General features: G+C 42.7%; 1 protein-coding gene across 1 annotated transcript in view; it reads right to left on the bottom strand.

Moving 5' to 3' along the window:
- Window positions 1–21,626, bottom strand: part of LOC127008537 (nodal modulator 1-like) — a 60,449-nt gene that overhangs the window by 7,022 nt on the left and 31,801 nt on the right. Inside the window, exons 7-9 of the mRNA XM_050880706.1 lie at window positions 19,748–19,916; window positions 16,645–16,777; window positions 12,641–12,781 (exon numbers count right to left, since the gene is read on the bottom strand). Of these exons, the coding sequence (XP_050736663.1) occupies window positions 12,641–12,781; window positions 16,645–16,777; window positions 19,748–19,916 (443 nt within the window). The remainder of the gene's footprint in view (window positions 1–12,640; window positions 12,782–16,644; window positions 16,778–19,747; window positions 19,917–21,626) is intronic.

The following is a 21,626-nucleotide window of genomic DNA, read 5'->3' as shown; positions in this document are numbered from 1 at the left end:
TTCAGACACACCAAAGTCCTGGAGACACCAAACATCCCATGCTATAACTGGCTCTAATTCCCTCCTGTAAAAAGTCTCGCAGAAACTTTGGGAACATGAACCCGGGACCCACAAACAAGGCGAGGAAGGCTCAAGGCTGTTGTGATACAGTGAATTTACCGTACCCAACGGTTATGTTTCTCGCAAGACACTCAACTCCTCCAGGACAACTCCACAAAGATAACACAAACCACTTACCACTAATACAGCAGGGGTGCTGGGCTTTCCCTGCAAGCGCCTCCCAGTGTTACGACGATAATCCTAATAGGCCTGATAGTAATACCTATTTGTAATCACTGTAGGAGGGCACTTTTCTTTAGAAGGGTTTCAAAAGAAGTGGTCTCTTGAAGTTCGTCCTCGACGAGTCCTGTAGTCCTCGAGACTAAGTATAAAACAGCACTGCCACGAGTTAATGTGGGAGCCGCAAGCGCTGAGGTGTTGAATGCTTGAGAGCAGATGATGTTGTGGGCCGAAAGCCAACCACGTGGGTCTGAAGAGGTATTTTGAATTTCCCTCGCCAGATGGCGTGGCTTTCGATCTGTTAAATTATCCTTGCTCTTTAATAATAATTCTGCAAGGGCAATTATTTATTATTTCATGAAAGGAAACACTGAACTATTGTTATTCCTTTCATGGTAAATGTGTTTAGTCTTCAGGCAGTGAAGAAGGTGAATTTGTCTTGGTCTGGGAGCCGATGAGCGAAGTATTTAAGTACCATCCAAGGCTTATTCGAGCTCAGACGATACTCTTAGTTGGCTTGAACTCTCGGCCCGAGACTAGTTCCATAAGGGAAATAGTTAATTTGTCTAATCCTCTGGTTAACTGACCTAATTCCTAACACATTCCCCAGAGGAGATTGCGATTCCCCAAATCGCAATTAACCGTCTAGAGTAATTATTTATTGATTTATTTATTTAAAGATAAGAAATGGAGACTAATCTTAGTAAGAGAAAAAGAGTGAAATGCAACTAAGGGGGGTTGAGACCGTTGCACATCTCATCCAAATAGACTTGCCCTTACCCTATCCTCACCTTGTAGAAAGGTGTAGCATTTTTACTAATCATCCTCACCTGGGAAGGTGTAGCATATTTTTTAATCAATCCTCACCTGGAAGCTGTAGCATATTTTTTACCCTGATAATTCTAACTACTACCCAAAATTAATTCTAAAGTCTTCAGCCTTAGTAGGTGAAATACTGAAACAACCAAGATATTTACAAGTTATCTACATTATCCCTAAGCATTTTGTTAAACTGCTCTGTAGCCTTCCTTTTGGGCCGAGGCGCCCCGACATGATCACCGCCACCCTGGGTGGGGTCGGCATTATTGTGGGAGGCCCCTTTGTCATATACCAAATCTCTACCCGGATGAGTTATAGTGAGCTCCAGCGGATAAAGGTTACATATTGAATAAAATTCTACTGCTCCATTGCCTTGTTTGACCTCGACTGTTCTTACTTTATTGTCCAATCCCTTTATAATTTGCAAGACAGTGCCCATTAACCAGAAGGGTTTGGGTTTATTTAAAGCTTTAATCAGAACGATATCTCCTATTTTAATTTTGTTTTCCCAAGTTGACTGATATAGGTTTCTGCTATGTTCTCTTAAGCTGAGTAGATAACTCATACCACAATTTTTTAAAGCTTTCTAATACTTCTTGCACTTCAAGAGTCTTTTCTAAAGAGGGCTGGCTCTGGTCATCGACCCACACTTCCCCATCCCCCCTCAATACGAGAGATGGGTTCCCATGAAGTTTCAAGAAGGAGTTAGGTGTTATAAACTCCAAGCTTTCTGAACTGGATTGGTAGGTCAAGGGTCTAGAATTTATGGCCAACTGAATGCTTGACAAGGATGTTAACATCTCAAAGTATGTCAACTTGGCCCTTCCGACTACTTTATACAAACAATTCTTGAGCACCCTTATTAACCTTTCCCAAGCAGAGACTACCCATGCTGAATATAAGGGAATTCTCACATGCTTGATGTTAATTCTCTCCAGTTCTTCTTGAACTTCTATGGACTGTAGGGAGTTTTCTAAAATGTTGCCACCTTTTAAGAAGGCTTTGGCATTATCACTGTACAGGTAATGGGGAATAGAATATTGGTTACAAAATCTATGAAAGGCTAACAGAAAATTCTTTGTTGTCATGTTAGGTAATAATTCAAAGTGAACAGCTCTTATGTTAAGACAAGTGAATACCAAAACATAAACCTTGACTGACTGATCACTAAGTTCATCTTTGACCCAGAAATGGCCAGTATAATCTACCCCGACATGTTGAAAAGGTTTTATTAGGTTCATGTGATGCTTAGGCATATCTGTGAATTTTGGGTACTTAAATGCCAAGGCATTATACTTTTTACATGCATTACAAGAGCTTAGTGTGCTCTTGACTGCCATCCTACCCTTAGGGATCCAGTACCCTTGTTCCCTTAAATAATTCAAGGTAGTTCCAATGCCTAAATGTGCATTTTGTTATGACAGTCATTTATTATCAATGTAGTTAACCTGTGCTCCTTAGGGAGTAACACAAGGTGATGTATGTCATACTTGAAGTACTGACACTTACTTATCCTGCCTTTGGACCTTATAACGCCTCTTTCATCTAGAAATAAGTTGAGGTTAGATGCCAGAGGAGGAATATTTTTTTCATTTTCATTATTTGGATTGTTCAAGAAATTCAGTTCATTCTGGAAACACTCTGTTTGAGCCACCTTTACCCAATACTCTAAGGCTTTCTTTTTAGGATCACAATCCTTTATTTTATTTAGAAATTTATATAAGTAAGCTGTGCACCTCAACAAGCCCTCAAAGGAAGAGTATTTATTTATATTTATTACTCCTGTATTTACTTTAGGTGGTTGAGAGGTACAAGCAGTGCATATTTTGCCTTTTTGAGAAGGCGCTATGCTCAACAAAGGGTATGGAGGCCACAGTTGGTAATCATTAGTAAGCCACTGTGGTCCCTCCAGCCAGAACTTCAATTTATCTAGATATTTACTATAAGATAACCCTTTGGTTAGCATATCTGCTGGGTTCTCTTCAATGCGTACATAGTGGTATGCTACAGATAACTTGAATTTCTTACTTATTTCAGTCTTCAGGCCATCAGCTTCTAACACACTATTTTTCAAGAATCTGGATTTTACTTTAGTATCCTTAGTTAGATTAGCACCACCTGAGCATCCACACAGATATTTATAAATTGAATTTGGATGTATTGATAAGCCTCTAAAATTGTAGGTAAGCATTTGAAAGCTAATATTACACCCATAAGCTCTAGAGTGGGGACGCTGTGTTCATTTCTCTTATTTAATGGAGCTACCTTAGACTTAAGAGTGTAGGTATGTACTTCTACCCTCTCCATCTAGAGCGTAGGCAACAAAGCCATACGCTTCAGCGGAACTGTCACAAAAAATATGTAGCCCATATGTGTTTAGCTCGTTTAGAGCTTGTCTAGGAAATGACACTTCTGACAGCATCTCCAAGTCTCTACTTAATTTTTTCATCTCAGTACAGACCTCTTCAGGAAGGGGTTTGTCCCAGCCTCCTTCTAGTTTCCATATTTTTCTCATTAATAATTTTCCTCTTATGGTTACAGGTAGAGCCAAATTCAAAGGATCAAATAGTTTGGAAGTTTGAGAAAGGACTTGTCTTTTTGTGTTTGCCTCTGGATTTATTTTGCATGGAGCTATGCTCAGGGAATCCTGCTGAACATTATATCTGTACCATGGCACCTTTTCTTCTTCGCAGGAGTGTTCTACTAATCTTCCATCACTTTCCATCTGTTCTCTCAATTCAGTTGAATTGGAATTCCAAGATCTTAAGGTAAATCTGCCTGCCTTCATTCTCTCATGTGCCAGATTATATAATTCCTTCATTTCTTTAATTTCATTTCCTGTTACAGGTAACTCTCGATTTACGCAAGTTTGGTTTACGCGTTTTTGAAATAACGCGGGGTCCAAAATCCAATTAAATGTTTAATGTACAGGTTTTTTTCACTTATACGCGATATTTTATGGAGTGGCCACCAGATGTCTCACGCAACTGGACTCACACGCTGCCGCGGCCACACAGCTGAGCTCAGTTCTTCCTGTGCGCCACTTGAACAACAATACAGTACCCACGCTGCCACGCTACTCAACAATAGGGATGGGCAGGTACCGGTACTAACGGTACCAGCTATACGGTACGGTACCGGTACTAGACTGCTCAGTACCGGTACCAATACTAGCCAGCCGCTCATGGTGTCCCTCATTTCTTGCTCACACGAGTGAGGCTGAGACTGAGTGCCTGAGTGGATATCTCGGTGATATGGATATTCTACCTCTCTCTCTCTCTCCATTGAATGAAGTGAATAAGCATATTATTCCCACCATCACTCGTAGGTTATGACAGACAACTAGGCAAGATACAATTCACACGGTTCTGGTGACACGTGGCATGCAGCTGTTTGTTGTATGGGTGTGGTTGTGTGGTTTGTAAACAATGCAAATGGCGGCCGGGCTGGTATTGCGCGAAATGACTCCTCGTACAAGACTCATGATGTACAGTTTCTGATATCATATTTACCCCATTATTCTCACTAATATTAATAATTAATAATGAACACTTGGATATTTTTTTCCAATATGATTTTTTTATGTAGCAGGAAACAGAGGGTTACCATCAATGGTAAAAAATCCGAATGGGGTAATGTTACCAGTGGGGTTCCTCAAGGTTCAGTTTTAGGCCCGCTTTTATTCATTACCTACATCAATGACATAAACAATGGGATAACTAGTGACATAGGTAAATTTGCAGATGACACCAAAATAGGATGCACTATTAGGACAGGGGAGGATGCTAGAGCACTGCAGGAGGATCTCAACAAATTGTCAGCTTGGTCAGAGAAATGGCAGATGAATTTTAACATCACCAAGTGTAGCGTACTTAGTGTAGGAACACGCAACCCATTACACGGGTATAGTTTAGACTCCACAGCGCTAGGCAGGTCTGAGTGTGAAAGGGATTTGGGAGTGTTAGTGAACTCTGACCTAAAACTAAGGAAGCAATGTATTAGTGCGAGGAATAGGGCTAACAGGGTATTAGGCTTTATTAACAGGACGGTAACCAACAGGAGTGCAGAGGTCATCCTCAGACTCTATTTAGCATTAGTTAGGCCACACTTAGATTATGCTGTCCAGTTTTGGGGCCCACACTACAGAATGGACATCAACTTGCTAGAATCAGTTCAGAGGAGGATGACCAAGATGATTCAGGGGCTGAGGAACCTCCCATATCAAAATAGGCTGAAACATCTAAACTTACATTCACTAGAAAGACGAAGAGTGCAGGGAGATCTGATAGAAGTATTCAAATGGGTCAAGGGTTACAACAAAGGCAATATGAGTAAAGTACTGAGAATTAGCCAGCAGGATAGAACTCGCAGTAATGGATTTAAATTAGAAAAGTATAGATTTAGGAGAGATATAGGCAAGCATTGGTTTAGTAATAGGGTGGTGGGGGAATGGAATAGACTCAGCAATCACATAGTTAGTGCAGGGACGATAGCTTATTTTAAGAGTAGACTGGATAGCTACATGGACGAGGACGACAGGTGGCAGTGAGGTGTGGGTGCAGTAAGGTGACAGGGTACTGGTGCGTGCATAGTACCGCCGGTAAAACGAGGATCAAGCCTCTACCTGTAACCCCTGAAACTACACTTCACCCATCATGAGTAGTGGGGGGGATTCTGGAGCTGCCCTGTGTAGGCCACCCGGCCTCTTGCAGTCTCCCTATGTTCTTATGTTCTTGTGTAGCTTGTACTGCTCCTTAGTCATACAATCTTAAGCCACCTGTGACATCAAGATCAAGTTCATACAAATGGCGCCCGACAGAAAAACGGGATAACAGCAAGGCATGGGCGATCCTCCACCGATTCATTTTTGTATAGTAGTTATTAGATCGCCCTGTATTCTATGGTAACATATTATAAGACAGCTACGGACTATGAAGGATTATAAACAATAATAACGGTAAGTTTGCCGTTGTTGTTGGATAAGACGAAAAACAGACCCTTAAAAACACTCCAAAGAAGAAAAAAATCATAAAAAATTTGTACATTCGGCGTATAACGTGCAGGGCTAAACTTTCAGGCACTTTTTATGTGAAAAAGGTGCGCGCTATACACCGAAAAATACAGTATTTATTTTTCAACAGCAACCTACCTCTTGTTTGATTTACATTGTTTTTGATTTACACGACCTCTTCAAGGACGCAACACTCACGTAAATTGAGAGTTACCTGTACCAATAGATTATCTACATAAAAATTATTTTCCAATATTTTGCTTAATTTGTCATCAGGAAATTAACTTGCATTATGTTTCATCACATAGTGCAAGATGAATGGGGAAGAGGTAAACCCAAACACTATGATGGTCTTGAACCTGTGACCAATTTGTTGCCTCTTTTCCAAAAGGAGCAAAACCTATTTTGGTCTACTTCATTTTTTAATTTAATCATCAAAAAGGCTTGTTTTACATCACTGAGCATGACTGATTTATTGGTGCGAAAATAAAAAAGTACCTGAAGAATGTTATTCATTTAATCTACACCTGGGTAGGCAGCCTTGTTAAGAGAAGGTAATTCCTTCTTGGTTTTTAAAGACCAATTGAACACAGGTCTTATTTTAGTTGTTACTTGTCCTTCCATTTTGATGACAGGTCTATGAGGTATCCAAATCTTTTGATTATACTGAGAAGGTTTTACTTCAATTTCTTCTATTATGCCGTCAGCCAGCTGTTGGTCAAATACAGCTTGATACTTTTCTAGTAACCCCTTTCTTTTTAAGTGGTCCAGAGTTTGGTCCAGCACATTAAGTGCAACAGAATGATTTCAAGGAACAGAATCTATTTTGTCTGAATACCATGGCAACTCAACATTATAATGACCCTCTTTGAAAGTTATACCATCTTCAAACTGCTTTATTTGTTCGCTTTCTAGGGACACAAGGTCTTGATCAGTGGTTTTAATTCCCAAGGACTCAAGGCTAAAGAGATGTTCCAGTCCATTGTCCACTTCTGTGTCCTCTAAAAGGTGTTCAAGTGGACTGAAATATGATTTTATAGGGTCCAAAATGGCATTAACCATTGTCTTAGTTTTGTTGCATAGGTTTTTCTCATCCTTTTTTGTTAGGAGACGCATAACAAATTGCTGTTCTGCTGGACTTAAAAAGTTAAATACATTTCCAATGGGAGCTACTTTGTTGTGCATAACTTAACATTTACCTCCTAATTTCTCTTGCCAGGACACTGATGACATAGACAGTAGTATGTCAATGCCTAGCAACATATCAACTTGGATAGTTTCATGGTTCTTGGCCTCATAGAAGTGTTCATCCAACAATTTTAAGTTATTTTCCTTCAATTTGCAAATGACTGCATTCATCCCTGGAACATAAAAATTGATATCCAATAAGGGAGCAAAAGTGAATCGATCTTCTAATTTAATCCCTGTAGCCATTTGTTTGAAGCTTTTTGTTTCTGCACCAATGTAGGTTCCAACATCGCAATCCAGGGAAAACAATTCATTCACATCTGGGCAAAGGTCTTTGGCAGCGGTTTCCGAAATGTATGATCTTTGGCTTCCGGTGTCAACAAGGCACCTAACCTTTCTACTCTTTCTGCCATTCTTTAAAGTTAAAGTCATTGTTGGCAGCAATTGGCAAGAGTCAAAACTTCTTTGTGCCAGGCACAAGCTTATATTTGTCTTAATTTGAGGTTTAGCTTTATCTTTCTTGTCAGCCGAGGGACACAAGGGTGTAATATGTTCCTTTGACCGACAGACTCTGCATTGGTATCTAAGTTTACCCTGTTTGCCATAACAGTTGTTCTCATCGTGCCCCGAACCAGCACACCTGGTACACATAGATAATTCTTTTAGTTGGGCAATTTTGGCTTCCAAGTTGGTAAAGTTTGAGCATTGGCCCAAAGAATGCCCACCAGCCCCACATAACTTACAAGTTAATTCTGTAGAGAAGGATTTGTAATTCTGGAGTGTACCCTTTGGTGCTTGGTTTTCTCTGGCCTTCATTGGCGGTTTGTTTTCAACTGAGGAAGGCTTATTGTTGCCTTTATTAAAATTCTTAGGCTTTACTGAACAAGTTTTATGCAGAGTGGTGAGAACTCTGTGATAATTTTCAAAGATTTCAGTTATGGTGGGGTAATTCTTGGATAACAGATGAATGAATTCCCTTTTTACTGTTGCTGGCAGTTTGTCAAAGATGATATGGCTGATAAGGGAATGACCAGCTGTGTCTGGTTCCAGCAAGTTAAAGCCATGTGCCTTTAACTCGGCTAAATAGGCCCTTATCTCATTTATGAAAATCTTGGTGGAAGTATATTCAGGGTCAAACAAAGAGCAAGGATAAGATTTCATTATATTCTTGTAAGCTTCATCAATAATGAATTCTTTGTCTAAAAATTCTTTCTCCAGCATTTGGATGGCTGTTTTGTAGTTAGCATCCATAATGGATAAATGTTTCACTACTGAGAGAGCATAATCTCTCAAATAGCCAATTAAATAGGCTAGTTTGGAAGGATCAGTCAGATGCTTTCTCGTCCCAATCACATTATTAAATTGGTTCAAAAAGGTATTAAAAGCAAACTTGTCCTCCTTTCCCAAAAATGTTCCACAATTCAACGGAGGAGGCTTACCTGCACTAAAATTCATCTGTGACATAAAATGCATAAGATTCTGTGAAGTAATATCACTTTGAGCACCTCTTGAATCCTGATCCTTATTTAGCTCAACATACTGATCTAATTCTATTTCAATCTGAAGTGAGAAATTCATTTAATCTTCCAATTCTGAGGCATAGTAAGTTTCATCCTTACTTTCAAGGTCTGTTTGATCCATTACTTTATTTATTCTGTCATCATAGTATTTCACTTGTACCATTTCTAATTCTATTTTACTGGTCAAGCTCTTACTTAGGGAGGGTGTCAAGGAATCTGTTTGAGTTAATTCTTTCAATTGCTTAAGAAGGAGTGTTATTTTTCTTTTAAAGATTCCCCTGCTCCTTCTCAGGGTCTTAATTATCTCTTGGGGAACAGAGTCTTTATTTACTCCAAGGGTGGCTGCTTCCTCAGGGTTTAGTTTTGAGTCCATTGTGGCAAATATAGAAGCAAGCTCAATATTAAAATAAACAATCTGAAAGGGTTTGATTAATAGGGGTGGTTTCAATTAAAAGGGCAATTATAAAAGAAGACCCTTAACTGTACAAGGAGGAAGTCCCTGGCCGGCTAGTTGGCCCTCAATTGCCACTAGCTATTCAGCTGAATAATGCTTCGGGCATCCGGGGAACAACTATACTGCCGGTGTTCAAGGGCGTATTTTAAAACCACCCAAGACTGCATCCCCGTAGTACATACCTCACCAAACCAGTTCCTTGCAAGTGAACAACACCCCTGTGATACCGAGGGTGGTCGAGGAGGAAGGGTCGAAGTACCATTAAGCTACTCATAACACCCGATCTCTGAACCCGTTTGCTAGAACCAACTCGCGATCCCAACTCCCAAACAGAGACAGATCACATATACGTAAGAATGACCAAACAGTAACACTTTCATCTTAACTTTATACTGCCTCAGGGGATGAACTAACAAGGCTGTACTCGTTGCTAAGTTCATCTGAATCTAGCAAAGAGCAGCTGATGTAGTTACTCACTTTCTTTTGAAAATATGTTGTGATACAGTGAATTTACTGTACCCAACGGTTATGTTTCTCACAAGACACTCAACTCCTCCAGGACAACTCCACAAAGATAACACAAACCACTTACCACTAATACAGCAGGGGTGCCGGGCTTTCCCTGCAAGCGCCTCCCAGCGTTACAACGATAATCCTAACAGGCCTGATAGTAATACCTATTTGTAATCACTGTATGAGGGCACTTATCTTTAGAAGGGTTTCAAAAGAAGTGGTCTCTTGAAGTTCATCCTAGAGGAGTCCTGTAGTCCTCGAGACTAAGTATAAAACAGCACTGCCACGAGTTAATGTGGGAGCCGCGAGCACTGAGGTGTTGAATGCTTGAGAGCAGATGATGTTGTGGGGCGAAAGCCAACCACGTGGGTCTGAAGAGGTATTTTGAATTTCCCTCGCCAGATGGCGTGGCTTTCGATCTGTTAAATTATCCTTGCTCTTTAATAATAATTCCGCAAGGGCAATTATTTATTATTTCATGAAAGGAAACACTGAACTATTGTTATTCCTTTCATGGTAAATGTGTTTAGTCTTCAGGCAGTGAATAAGGTGAATCTGTCTTGGTCTGGGAGCTGGTGAGCGAAGTATTTAAGTACCATCCAAGGCTTATTTGAGCTCAGACGATACTCTTAGTTGGCTTGAACTCTCGGCCCGAGACTAGTTCCATAAGGGAAATAGTTAATTTGTCTAATCCCCTGGTTAACTGACCTAATTCCTAGCAAGGCAAGCTGGACTGGCGTGCTGGGGGCTAAGACGGGCAGTCATTCCAGTGAACTACACTGAAATATTCTACAAACAGGCCAAGGAACAAGGAGCAGGGACACATGGATGACTTTTCAGAAGGCTTGGAATGAATTATTCTTTCCACCATAGGATCAATGTCCCAGCTTTTGCCGATTCAAGTTTTTGCACATTTTCTTTAGAACTAATAAAGCTTAAAACTTTGTGCTCATGTGCTCAGTCCTCTGCAGCACCCCTTCATCTTCTACAAACTTTAAACTAGCAGGCCTACCACCAATGATTGCTCCTTTCACTTTCAGCCTAGCACCTAAATACCTAAATCCCTACTCTAGCTATCATTTTTCATACAGCCATCCTTGTAAATAGTGAACAGCCATGATGAAATCCCACCCCCACACCCAAACCCTTTTCTGGGTCCCCCTTCATCTGCAAAGAGACACTCTCAGCTTTGAAAGAGAAGCCCTGATCCCTGCAAGGTGTCCTCCCATGCCACACATCCTCAGGATGTCCCACAGCCCCCTCCTGTCAACACTGTCACAAGTCTCCATAAGGTTCATGAAAGCAACAAATGACTTCCCTTCCTTAGGTACTTTTCAACAGACCAGTCAGCTTGTATATGAAAGCTCCTGATATACATATTTATTCATCATCTGCCTTCCTAATCCATATATCAGTTTCACATTCATTGGAAACTTTCAGTTGTATTAACAGTACCTACACAACAGATTTATTCCACTTATTAGATCAGTGATGTAATAATCTAATCAAATTACAATGACACACAAAAACTCAGACAGCACCACTATTGCACTGGGCTAATCACCAACCCAGCTCCCTGCATGACAAGCCTACCACAACTGTTGTAAGAAATTAGAGCACTGTCTGGACAAATAGATGAAATGGAGTCAGCACTGGCAAATAGAATTTAATGCCAAGAAGTGTCATGTTCTAGAAATAGGAGAGTGAATGACGACAGAGCAGGAAATAAAACAAAATGAATGAAGAAATTAGTAAAGCAAGAAATGAAAAAAAAACGTGTGATAATACAGGACAACCTGTCACGAGAAAATACATAAATATGGTCACTGAAGAACATTCATGTTGATACTGAACATGAAAAGTGCAGTTCTATGAGGATGAAGATATGTTGAAAAAACTAATAGCACCCAAGATCTGATCTGATCTGATATATGCAGCCATGATCTTGTCACCAAATAACATAAATAAATAAATACATAAGGAACTAAGAGAGGACCAGAGAGTAGCAATATGAACACTACCAAGTCTACAGCAGTTGCCATATAAAGAGAGCCTGAAGAAACTAAACCCTCCAGTCCTTGAGGAGAGAAGAGAAAGAGGCACCTCAGATTTGTATAAAGAAAATGAAGGACTATGAGAACAGAGAAATTCTGATTAATCACAGTGGAAGAACATGAGAGCAAGAGACTGAAATGAAAAATTCTAGCTGTCAAAAAACTGTCTGAAAACTCAACTTCCCATATTGATCTACTGACAAATGACATTGATTGATTAATTAACTTTATGTAGTATGGGTTAGTTTATCGATTGACATCTTACAGGTACATTACATTCATATAACTGCTGAGATAAAATAGTAGTCAGTATGGTAACTCTCACAAGGATAGCCCACAAAAGCTTCCAAACTTATTTCCAGTGAGGCCTCATTGATCTAAATCTGGAGGTGGTTCAAGCAAGGACCATTCACAAGCTTAGAGATAAACTGGATGAACGTGGATAAGGGGATAGGACAATGTGAGCACGACCCAAACCCCATAAACTACAATGGGTGAACCAGGTCAATGTAGGTCATTACATGAAAATCTTCTCTTCTTTTTGTTTGTCCTCGTATTGCTCTATGAGGTTGGAGGGGCTATGAGTCTCTCCCACTCTTGATGACTGTAAACACAAAAATCTTTTCTTCTTCTTCATCTCTTTTAACAACCTTATTTTCCCTTATGGGGTTAGACAGGCCATGAGTCTCTTCCACTCTTGCCAATTGTAAACTCTCCTCCCACAAATATCGTAATAGTAAAAACAACAATAACATCAACAATAAAATTTTTTAGCAACATAATAAGAAACCAAGGCACTCACCTCATGCCCGCCTCATCTGCTGCCTGTGAAAGCTTGACCGAGGCCGAGTAGGAGCCACGCGTGAGGTAGACACAACCCCGGCCACCTGTGTCCGTCTGCAGGCTTTGTGCGGCGCTGCCTACGCTTGTTATCTTGATGGTCCTGCAATGATAGTGTCAAAACTTGAGTATCTATGGAATGTATTGTTGTCTGTATGGGAGGCAGCAATGGACAGAGCTAAAGTCTTAAAGCAATGCCCACAATGCTATTAACAAGAGAGCAAGGAGCAAGACAGCTAGGAGGGCACAGTATGAAGTTAAGGAAAGAAAGATGGATAAATAATGTCAAGGTATTCAGTTTTCTGTATAGAGCGGTGGATGTGTGGAATGTTTGGATTAACCCTTTCCTTGCGTGCGGTGCGGACGCGACTATCCCCTCAGGCGCAGTCGGGGAGCCCAATGGGGGGTCTCTTTTAACATCTGTATCTCAAAAACTATTCATCACAGCTAAAAACCAAAAACACCATTGGAAAGAGGAAGTCCAGATCTATAGGAGTTGGTTATGTATGCCTCTCTTGCGAACGTACATGCACGTTTAGGGAGTGTTGAATGTTAACACCTTCGTCGGTGCGTGCGGGATCATCAGCCATACTGAGGAACTGCGGACATCTCTCCTTCAGATTCTGGCAAGGGAGTATTGCCAACCGCAATATTTACAACTATTTGGTCAAAGAATCAGTCAGGTGATAGGTGAAGCTACAGTAGAGCCCCACTTAGAGCGAGACCAATTAGCGTGAACCACAATTAGCATGAGCCACCATCCACCAAGAAAAAAAATAATTAGTGCGAAAGCCTAAGTTAGTGCAAGCAGCCACCACGACTGAATTTTGAAAATTGTGCCAAGCCGCCATGATGCGCGGCACAAGCCGTGAGAGCCCTTACTTTAGCAGACGACGCCATGTTGATACAGGGCAAGTGCTTTGTTAACGTTGTGGATGTGGATACGGGCAACTGACCTTGGCCGTGTGTGACGCACACCCAGAACATTTGGATTTGCCGGTTGTCCAAGCTGCCGCCAACGCGGTGGGAAGAAAAGGGCTCAGTGTGACACCAGGTTACGGTGAACCGACAACTCGCTCCCGGATGGGCACATGGGCGTTGCCAGTAGCCACAACGGTTAGAAGAAACCAGCCAGTGTGATACTGCCTTAAGGCAGCGAGGCCGCTGACTGGGTGAGTGCCGGCGATGACGTCATCAGACTCCCAGCAAATCACAAGCGTGTTTTCAGAGCTCAGCCAATCGTAGGTTTTTTTTTTTTAATGTGAGTGATTATTAAGAGTAATTATCAAACCCAAAAGTCAGACCCACGTGTGCGCCAAATAGTTTTTTTCATATTGGTTACTTTATTCAATTAGCGCGAATTCAGTTAGCGCGACAGCGTTCATCCATCTAATTCTCGTGCTAAATGGAGCTCTACTGTATGCAAAAATGCCGCTATATTGGTCAAGAACATCCACCAGTTACTCGTCCGTAGATTTGCCACACTGGACTGATATGATTTTCCACCAAATTTAGTGGAGAACCCACTCAATTGGCAATCCTGTGTTGTGAGAATTAGTGTTGGAACACTCTCATATGCGGGAGATTTGAGTGCAGGTGGAGCTCACAGCGAGCGTTTAGCACCACCAGCAAATACGCCTAACGCTCGCTACAAGGGTTTAGCAATGAAAGGGTTAAGGGAAGGTGTTGTGACGGCAGTGTCAAACAGTTTAAAGAGATTGGACAATAATAGATATGGAGATGGTACCACACAAGTGTAGCTCAGGCCCTGCATTGGAGAGAGTTATGAAAGGAAGATGGCAAAGGAAGATGCTGACTGATGTAGTATTGTTAGGGTGTAAAGTACTTATATATAGGTATCATGTATATAAAGATATGTGGAATGTATGGTGCAACTGCTGCTCAGTTTAAGTCACAATTTTAAGGTGAGGTCAGACTGTTTTTGGGTGTCAACTCAACATTATTCCTCTCACCGTCTTCACAACCAAAACAGCCAGATCTCCCCTAAACATCATGACACTAATTTGAGCAGCAATTGCATCACACATTTCACAGATCTTTACATGCATGATGGCTGTCTTGATAGCCCACTCTGAGCAGAATTCAGAGTCATAGGAAAGAAGAAAAACATATGAAGGAAGGAGCTTTAACCCCTTCCCGGTGGAGGATCTATATACAGTCGTCCCTCAAATAGTACGGTTTCCAATAGTACGGTTTTGGTTTTATACGGATTGCCATGGAAGAATTGTTTAAGGAGTTTTAAATTTCCTGCTCGTCGCACCAAGTAGCCATGGCGTGAGTGGCAACACTGTTCTACCAAAACACCTGTTGAAAGCACCCCAAAGTGTTCGAGGTGGGTGTTCACCTTGCAGAAGAATTCAGATTTAGGATAAGTTACGTTTTGGGATAAGTTACGTTGCAGGAGGGAGAACATATCATGTGAATGAGAGCAGTGTTCGCTGTATCTATCATCTTGGTCTTGGTCTTGGTTCGGGAGGTAGTTGTCCCTTTCGGTCCTAACAACAGCCTTTGAAACGGTTTACTCCCTCTTGCCGCAGTAACTGCCAGTGCTCCGTGAGCGCTGCAAGAGTAGAGATAAAGGTCGTCCTTTTACTAAGCTTCGTCATTGCTCCGGTAACAGAGTCTCACTCGCAGCAAAATGTCGTACGCTGATCTTCCTGGTGATGTTTAGCATGCATTACTAGCTGTCCTGGCTGACGAACTCCTTACAACAGAAGATGAAAAGGAAGCTGCAGTGGTTATGGTGGCACAGAGAGGTGAAATGCAATGGAAACACTTAGTTATGTGTTTGTTTGGGCTGCCATATTTGCTGATGATGTCATCACAGCATGAGGCGCTCCATCTCTCAAAGCCGGGAGCCAGCGGACATGCTGAGTTGGGAACTCGTGCTGCCGCGTCACGCGTTTGAGAGCACTTGGGACATTCCGAGAGTCCCGATTCCCTCTCTCAAATGCTGCCCAGGTGTGTTTCTAAGGGGGGCACTAATTTTAAACAGATTTTCGAATAGTATGGGGATCCTGGGTCCCTAACCCCCATACTATTTGAGGGACGACTGTATAGACATTTCGAAATTGGGACTTTTTGTCGGTGCGTCTATATATGGACGTTTGCTCTCATTTGCCCACACTAGATTGTAGCATGGTCTATATATAGACGATTCCTTGCTACTAACAAAATTAACAAAATAAATCGTTATTTGGCATCTCAAACCCCCTGACACTTACCGACATTGCCTCTCAAGGACAGTCACCGCTTGTGCTTTGCCGGTGGTGGATGTGCTATGCACATCAGCTAACACTGGGAATTTATGCATTTTTTTCTATTTTCTTTTATTATTAGTCTGTCATGTCAAGGAGAAAGAGACCTCTTAAGATGGAAGAAATGACTTCTTTGGTAGCTGAGGATATAGATGCTGATTTTTTGGATGATTTTGATGATTCTGACTCATCTGCTGTCAGTGATTACACTGATACAGAATCTAAACCTTCATATAAATATATCAATATACATATAACCAATCAAACTTAAATAACATCTATATAGAGATTCAAATGTTTGTTCAGTTTTGCGGCAGAGTCTATATATAGACGTCAATCTGGAATGCCCACTTGCGTGAATCTACATATAGACGTATGGATGAAAGTCGACAGTGTCTATATATAGATGATTTTTTGGGGGGTAGTACATACATCTGCCCTGCTGTCAGGAAGGGGTTAAGCATAAACAGCACAACAATGGCCAAGACTACTGACCCAGAGCAATGCTAGTCTCATGGAAAAGTTAATCCACTCCAATAAAGCTGTGTAGCATTCAGTTAAAGAAGAAATTCAAACTGACAAAAAAATAGAAAGAGTACATCCCTTAACTTGGCCCTTCCCCCCTCTTCCCAAAAATGAAACCTTGACTTTTTCACCAATACGAATGTCATGTTGGGCTATGCCATACCAGGGGCCGCTGTGTGAGGCTGTCTTCTCGACGGACACAGAGAAACACACTTCATACTTGACAGGGGAGAGGTCGGCCACCACGGGCTGTTTGGGGCTGATGCTCACAACTGTCTCATCAAACTCATACTTGTCTGTGGAGTACATGGAAGATTAGTGTGTGCAGATTTACTTAGTCACTGCACACTAAGTTGGTCCAGAAGCCCTGCCCCCTCCCTTACTATAAGAAAAAAAACAATAACATTGCTCCTATTGTCCACCCAATCAGCTCTTTGTAACCTTGGAAGAGGAGGAGGGCTTCTGGACCAACTTAGTGTACACTGACTATACTATAAACATGCATTGGTGAGGGGGTGATGTTATATGGTGTTGTGTTGTTGCTGCCAGGGGAAGGAAGCAAGGGGGAAGGAATGAGGAAGAGGACTGTGTTGGGAAAGCAGACTGAGAGACTCATGAGAGGCAGAAGTGTATGCATGCTTGCTGATCCTTTATGTCATTGTGTTATTGCTCTGTCCAGGTGAAGAAGCAAGGAGGGAGGGATAAGGAAGGAGGCAGCGTTGGGAAAGCAGACTAGATCATAGGAGGTAAAAAGGTATGCATCGAGGTAAAATGACAATTAAGGAATAGTAGGTCTACCTTTCTTTACCTGAAACCTAGGCATGTAGTGAGTCTCAGCAGGCAAAGATATGTTTTTCACTTTTTATTTTATTTTATATTTATTTTTTTACAGAAAGGAGGCAGCTCAAGGGCAAAAAGCAAAAACAGCAACAAAAAAACCTGCTAGACGCTGCTTTGAGTTACATGAGGACAGCATGTGGTGTGACTAGGGGATGGCGCAGGTGAAGGGGAGGTGTACAGGAGGTGAAGTGTGGGTGTGAGGGCCAGAGGTGTACATTGTGGAGTGGAGGAAAGGGGAGCTGAATTCACTGCAGTGGTTCAGACATGTTGTGAGAATACAGGATGGTGACTCTCAAGTAGGTGATGGCCGTATTCTAAGATGCTTTCAGCTCTCACAACATTTTCAAAGTCCACAAAGGAAATTAGGCCGCAGCCACACAGGGAGCGAGAAAGCGAGCGAGAGCAAGAAAATTTAACCCCTTCACTCCAGTGACGCCGACATCGGCGTCTGACTGACGTCCTCTTCTAAACCTCTTAATCCTCTTCCATTTCCTCTTAATCCTCTTTTAAACCTCTAAAGAGGAAATGGAAGAGGAATTTAGAGGAGCTTCCTCTTGACCCTTTCCATACTGTGACGCTGACGTCTGCGTCACGGATGGAAAGGGTTAATACATTATAAGCAATGGAGGTGGCCACACTGGCAGCAAGCAGGTAATGGCGAGAAAGCGAGAAGAGTTGACTGATAACTTTTCTCGCGCGAGATTGCTCGGTCAGGAGTGACATCACAGACGTGCTTCTATATTATTTGCAGTAACTCAACCCATACACTAGATAGGACATTTTGGTTAGCACTGTTAAACGCAGCAGTGATTGCAGAACTCGAATATGTTTGTGAAAACTCAATAAAACATAAACTAAATAAATAGTGACAAGTTGAATTTAAAGAATCACTCCGTAATGTTTATAACACATTTTACATATAGCTACCACTTGCAGCGGCTATGAAATGAGCACTAAAATAAACAATTTCATCTTATAGAGAAAAGCCTCCTGAACACGATGGTGTATACAGATTTTTCATAAAACGCCAAATAAGTGAAGCACGGAACTGTTTATGAAAACTTTTCACCTCATCCCTTGTGTGCGCCACCTGGGATGGGTGCGAGGAGGGTACAGTGTTGTTAGGCTATATTGCTCTGTGGACCGTGTTGCTATGACAACCCTCGCCTCGCCTCGCTTTTCGTGTGGCCACAGAAATTCACCTTGCTTTTTTTTTTTTTTTTTTTTTTATGTTGTTGCCTGTTGCGCCAGTAGGCATCTTCCTGGTGGGGTCTGATGGTCGGCCCAAGGCTTCTTCCAGATGGGGCCTGATGGTCGGCCCAGCCCGTTCTGGCGCAGGCGAGTGTTTATAGTGGCGCCATCTTGCATTGGCTCATGCTGCCCCCCGGAACTCGTTCTTGATTCGCTTGGATGGCTTCCTCTAGAGTCCGGGTTGATGGGTGGTCTTCAGGACAGCATGTGGGTAGTTTTAAGCCACTCGGCGGTGACTGAAAAATCCGAGTGGTAGCGTGGGGATTCGAACCCACGTCGTCCATCACGCAGTGAATGTGGGCCCAGTACGCTACCAGTTCGGCCACCGCTCTCGCTCTTGCTCTCACTCTCTTTCTCGCTCCCTGTGTGGCCGCGGGCTTAGTCGGGTTCTCATGAGTGCTTTTCACACTCTCAGTGCGGAAGCCTTGTCAAACTACCACTTGGCTAATACAACTATCCATGGAAATACCCACAACCTCTACCAAAGCCTTATCAAATGAGGGTGTGTAAGCCCCAAAATGCTGGAGAATATGGGCCTGTGAGTCAAATGGGAGGGCAGGGGGTGGTAGGGGGACAAATGGTAAGGTGGATTAATAGAACTGATGAATACTTGCAGGGGAGGTGGAAGGGAGGGAGTGAATGTTGTAATAAGAAAGTGTATAAAAGAAACTGGAGATTCTTCTGTCTTGGCCACCCTCTCAAGTGCCTCGGGGAGCAGGGCATCAGAGCCATGGAGAGATAGGCAGGACATTTCTTTAGTCTAAATTGATGTACAGTAGTGAACAACAGTCAGTTTGCTTTGTGATACTCCAAACTTGACGACCGATCAAAACACCTGAAATTAACCTGAGGGGAGCAGGGTGTCAGAGCCATAGATCAGTAAGTAGGATATTTCATTAACCTGAATTGATGCACAGTAGCAGACAAAGATCAATGCAAGTTTGAACTTGACGAGTGATCAATAAGCCTGGAAGAAACTTGATTAACTAACTAACTAATGGGGAGCATACACCTGGGGGCATATCACCACTCACTCGCTGCCCTGAGTAACCTGAGTAACATATGACCATTCTTTACTTTTGATTTTATAGGAGCAGCGATTAGCGGGGGGTTTCTTTACTTTTTTTGTTGCCTTTGAGCTTTTCCAGTAAAAAAAAAAAAAGAAACAAACAAACCTGCCGTGACTTTGATTTTGTGCTTCCCAGACTGAATGTTCTCAAAGTAGTAGAGTCCGTCCTCATCGGTGACAGTCGCCCTCCCCCGGTCCAGAACCACCCGGGCACCCGCCACCACCTGGCCGCCGGCGCTCTTGGTCACTCGGCCGCTCATGCTGAACCCTTCCACCTATAAACACAACCAAGGGAAAACTTAAGCAACACATTATTGAAATTCAGATACAATATAGAGACAAGCAAGGAATGATTCATGAAGAGAGTAACAGAAATGTGGCTGAATGGAGCAACTTTGGCAATCATGTAATCAGTATCAATGCAATAAACATCTTGAAGAAAAGGTCAGATCAACTGATGGGCAATCACACAGGGCAGCTCCCGCAAGCCTGTCACCACTTATCCTTCCTATTCATACAGTCACCCCCCGCCGTTCGCGGTCTCACCCATCGCGGTTTCGCGTATTCGCGGTCAACTAATTGTGAACCCCCGCTTATCGTGACCCCAGTTTCAGCGATATCTGTGGATGCATTGACGCTAAATAGGAAGGCAGAGGAGGAGGGAGGCAGAGAGGGAGGAGAGAGGAGGAGGAAGGCAGAGAGGAGGGAGGGAGGAGGCAGAGAGGAGGGGGAAGGAGAGAGGAGGGAGGAATGCAGAGAGGAGGGAGGGAGGGAGGCAGAGAGGAGGGGGGAAGGGAGAGAGGAGGGAGGGAGGCAGAGAGGAGGGGAAGGGAGAGAGGAGGGAGGAAGGCAGAGAGGAGGGAGGGAGGGAGGCAGAGAGGAGGGAGGGAGGCAGAGAGGAGGGAGGGAGGCAGAGAGGAGGGGGGAAGGGAGAGAGGAGGGAGGAAGGCAGAGAGGAGGGAGGGAGGGAGGCAGAGAGGAGGGGGGAAGGGAGAGAGGAGGGAGGCGGGGCAATGGACGTTAGGTTGCTCCTGAGTGACGTCACGGTTAGACTGTGACGTCATGCTTTCCTATTGGCCAGCAGCTCACTCAGGGACGACTGCTATTGGTCGAGATTTTCTCATAGCAACATTATTCTAAAAAAAAAAAATTCACGCGCCGCCACACTGCATTGTTGCCAGATTGGGCTACTTATCGCAAATTGGGCTACTTTTGGGTCTTCTGTGCTACTAAATTTTGACCCCAGGGTGAGTGTTGATTACATATTGTTGTCTAACAAGGTCTTGTCTCATTTCAGTCATTAAAAAGAACGAAAAAAACATGTTTTATATGACGTGTCAGAGGTGACTTCCCCAAATGCATATTTTCCCATAGGGTTATAGTCCCGCCGTTCGCGGTTTCGCGCATCGCGCCGAAGTCCGGGAACGAAATACCCGCGAACGGCGGGGGATGACTGTATTTCATCAAAGCTTTTCCTAAAGGCGTTACATTACTGTTCACTACATGCCTGTCAACCCTGTTCCACTCACCACCACTCTACTGGTGAACCACTTCTTGCCTGTATTGTTACTGAATATGAATTAATCTAACCCAAACCCATTATTAGTCCTACCCTGCTCCTCTACTACCAGATACTGCTATTTAGGGAGGCAGAGGCCAAGGGGTCACCATGTGGATGTACTGAACTTGGAGTCCCATGTTTGAGTCCTGTTTTTACCAGCTGACAATTGAGGTGCTCCCTGCTGAAGTGAGACAAGCAACACACACAAGAAAATGAGAAAATTGCAATTGAAGTTGGGTGAGCATTGCTCATATTTGCCCCGAGTCAAACCCGAGCAGGAGCGAGGCAAGTGACACGCAGTTGAAAAAGAGCATACAGTGACAGTATTAACCCCTTGACTGTGGATTTCCTGCAAGAAGACATCACCAAGCTACAGGAATGGAACAAAAAGAAAAAGTGGCTGCTACAATTCAATGAAGAAAAA

Source organism: Eriocheir sinensis, chromosome 38, assembly GCF_024679095.1.
Source record: "Eriocheir sinensis breed Jianghai 21 chromosome 38, ASM2467909v1, whole genome shotgun sequence".
NCBI lineage: Eukaryota > Metazoa > Arthropoda > Malacostraca > Decapoda > Varunidae > Eriocheir > Eriocheir sinensis.
The sequence above is the reverse complement of the archived record's forward strand: the minus strand, read 5'-3'. Positions and strand labels throughout refer to the sequence as shown.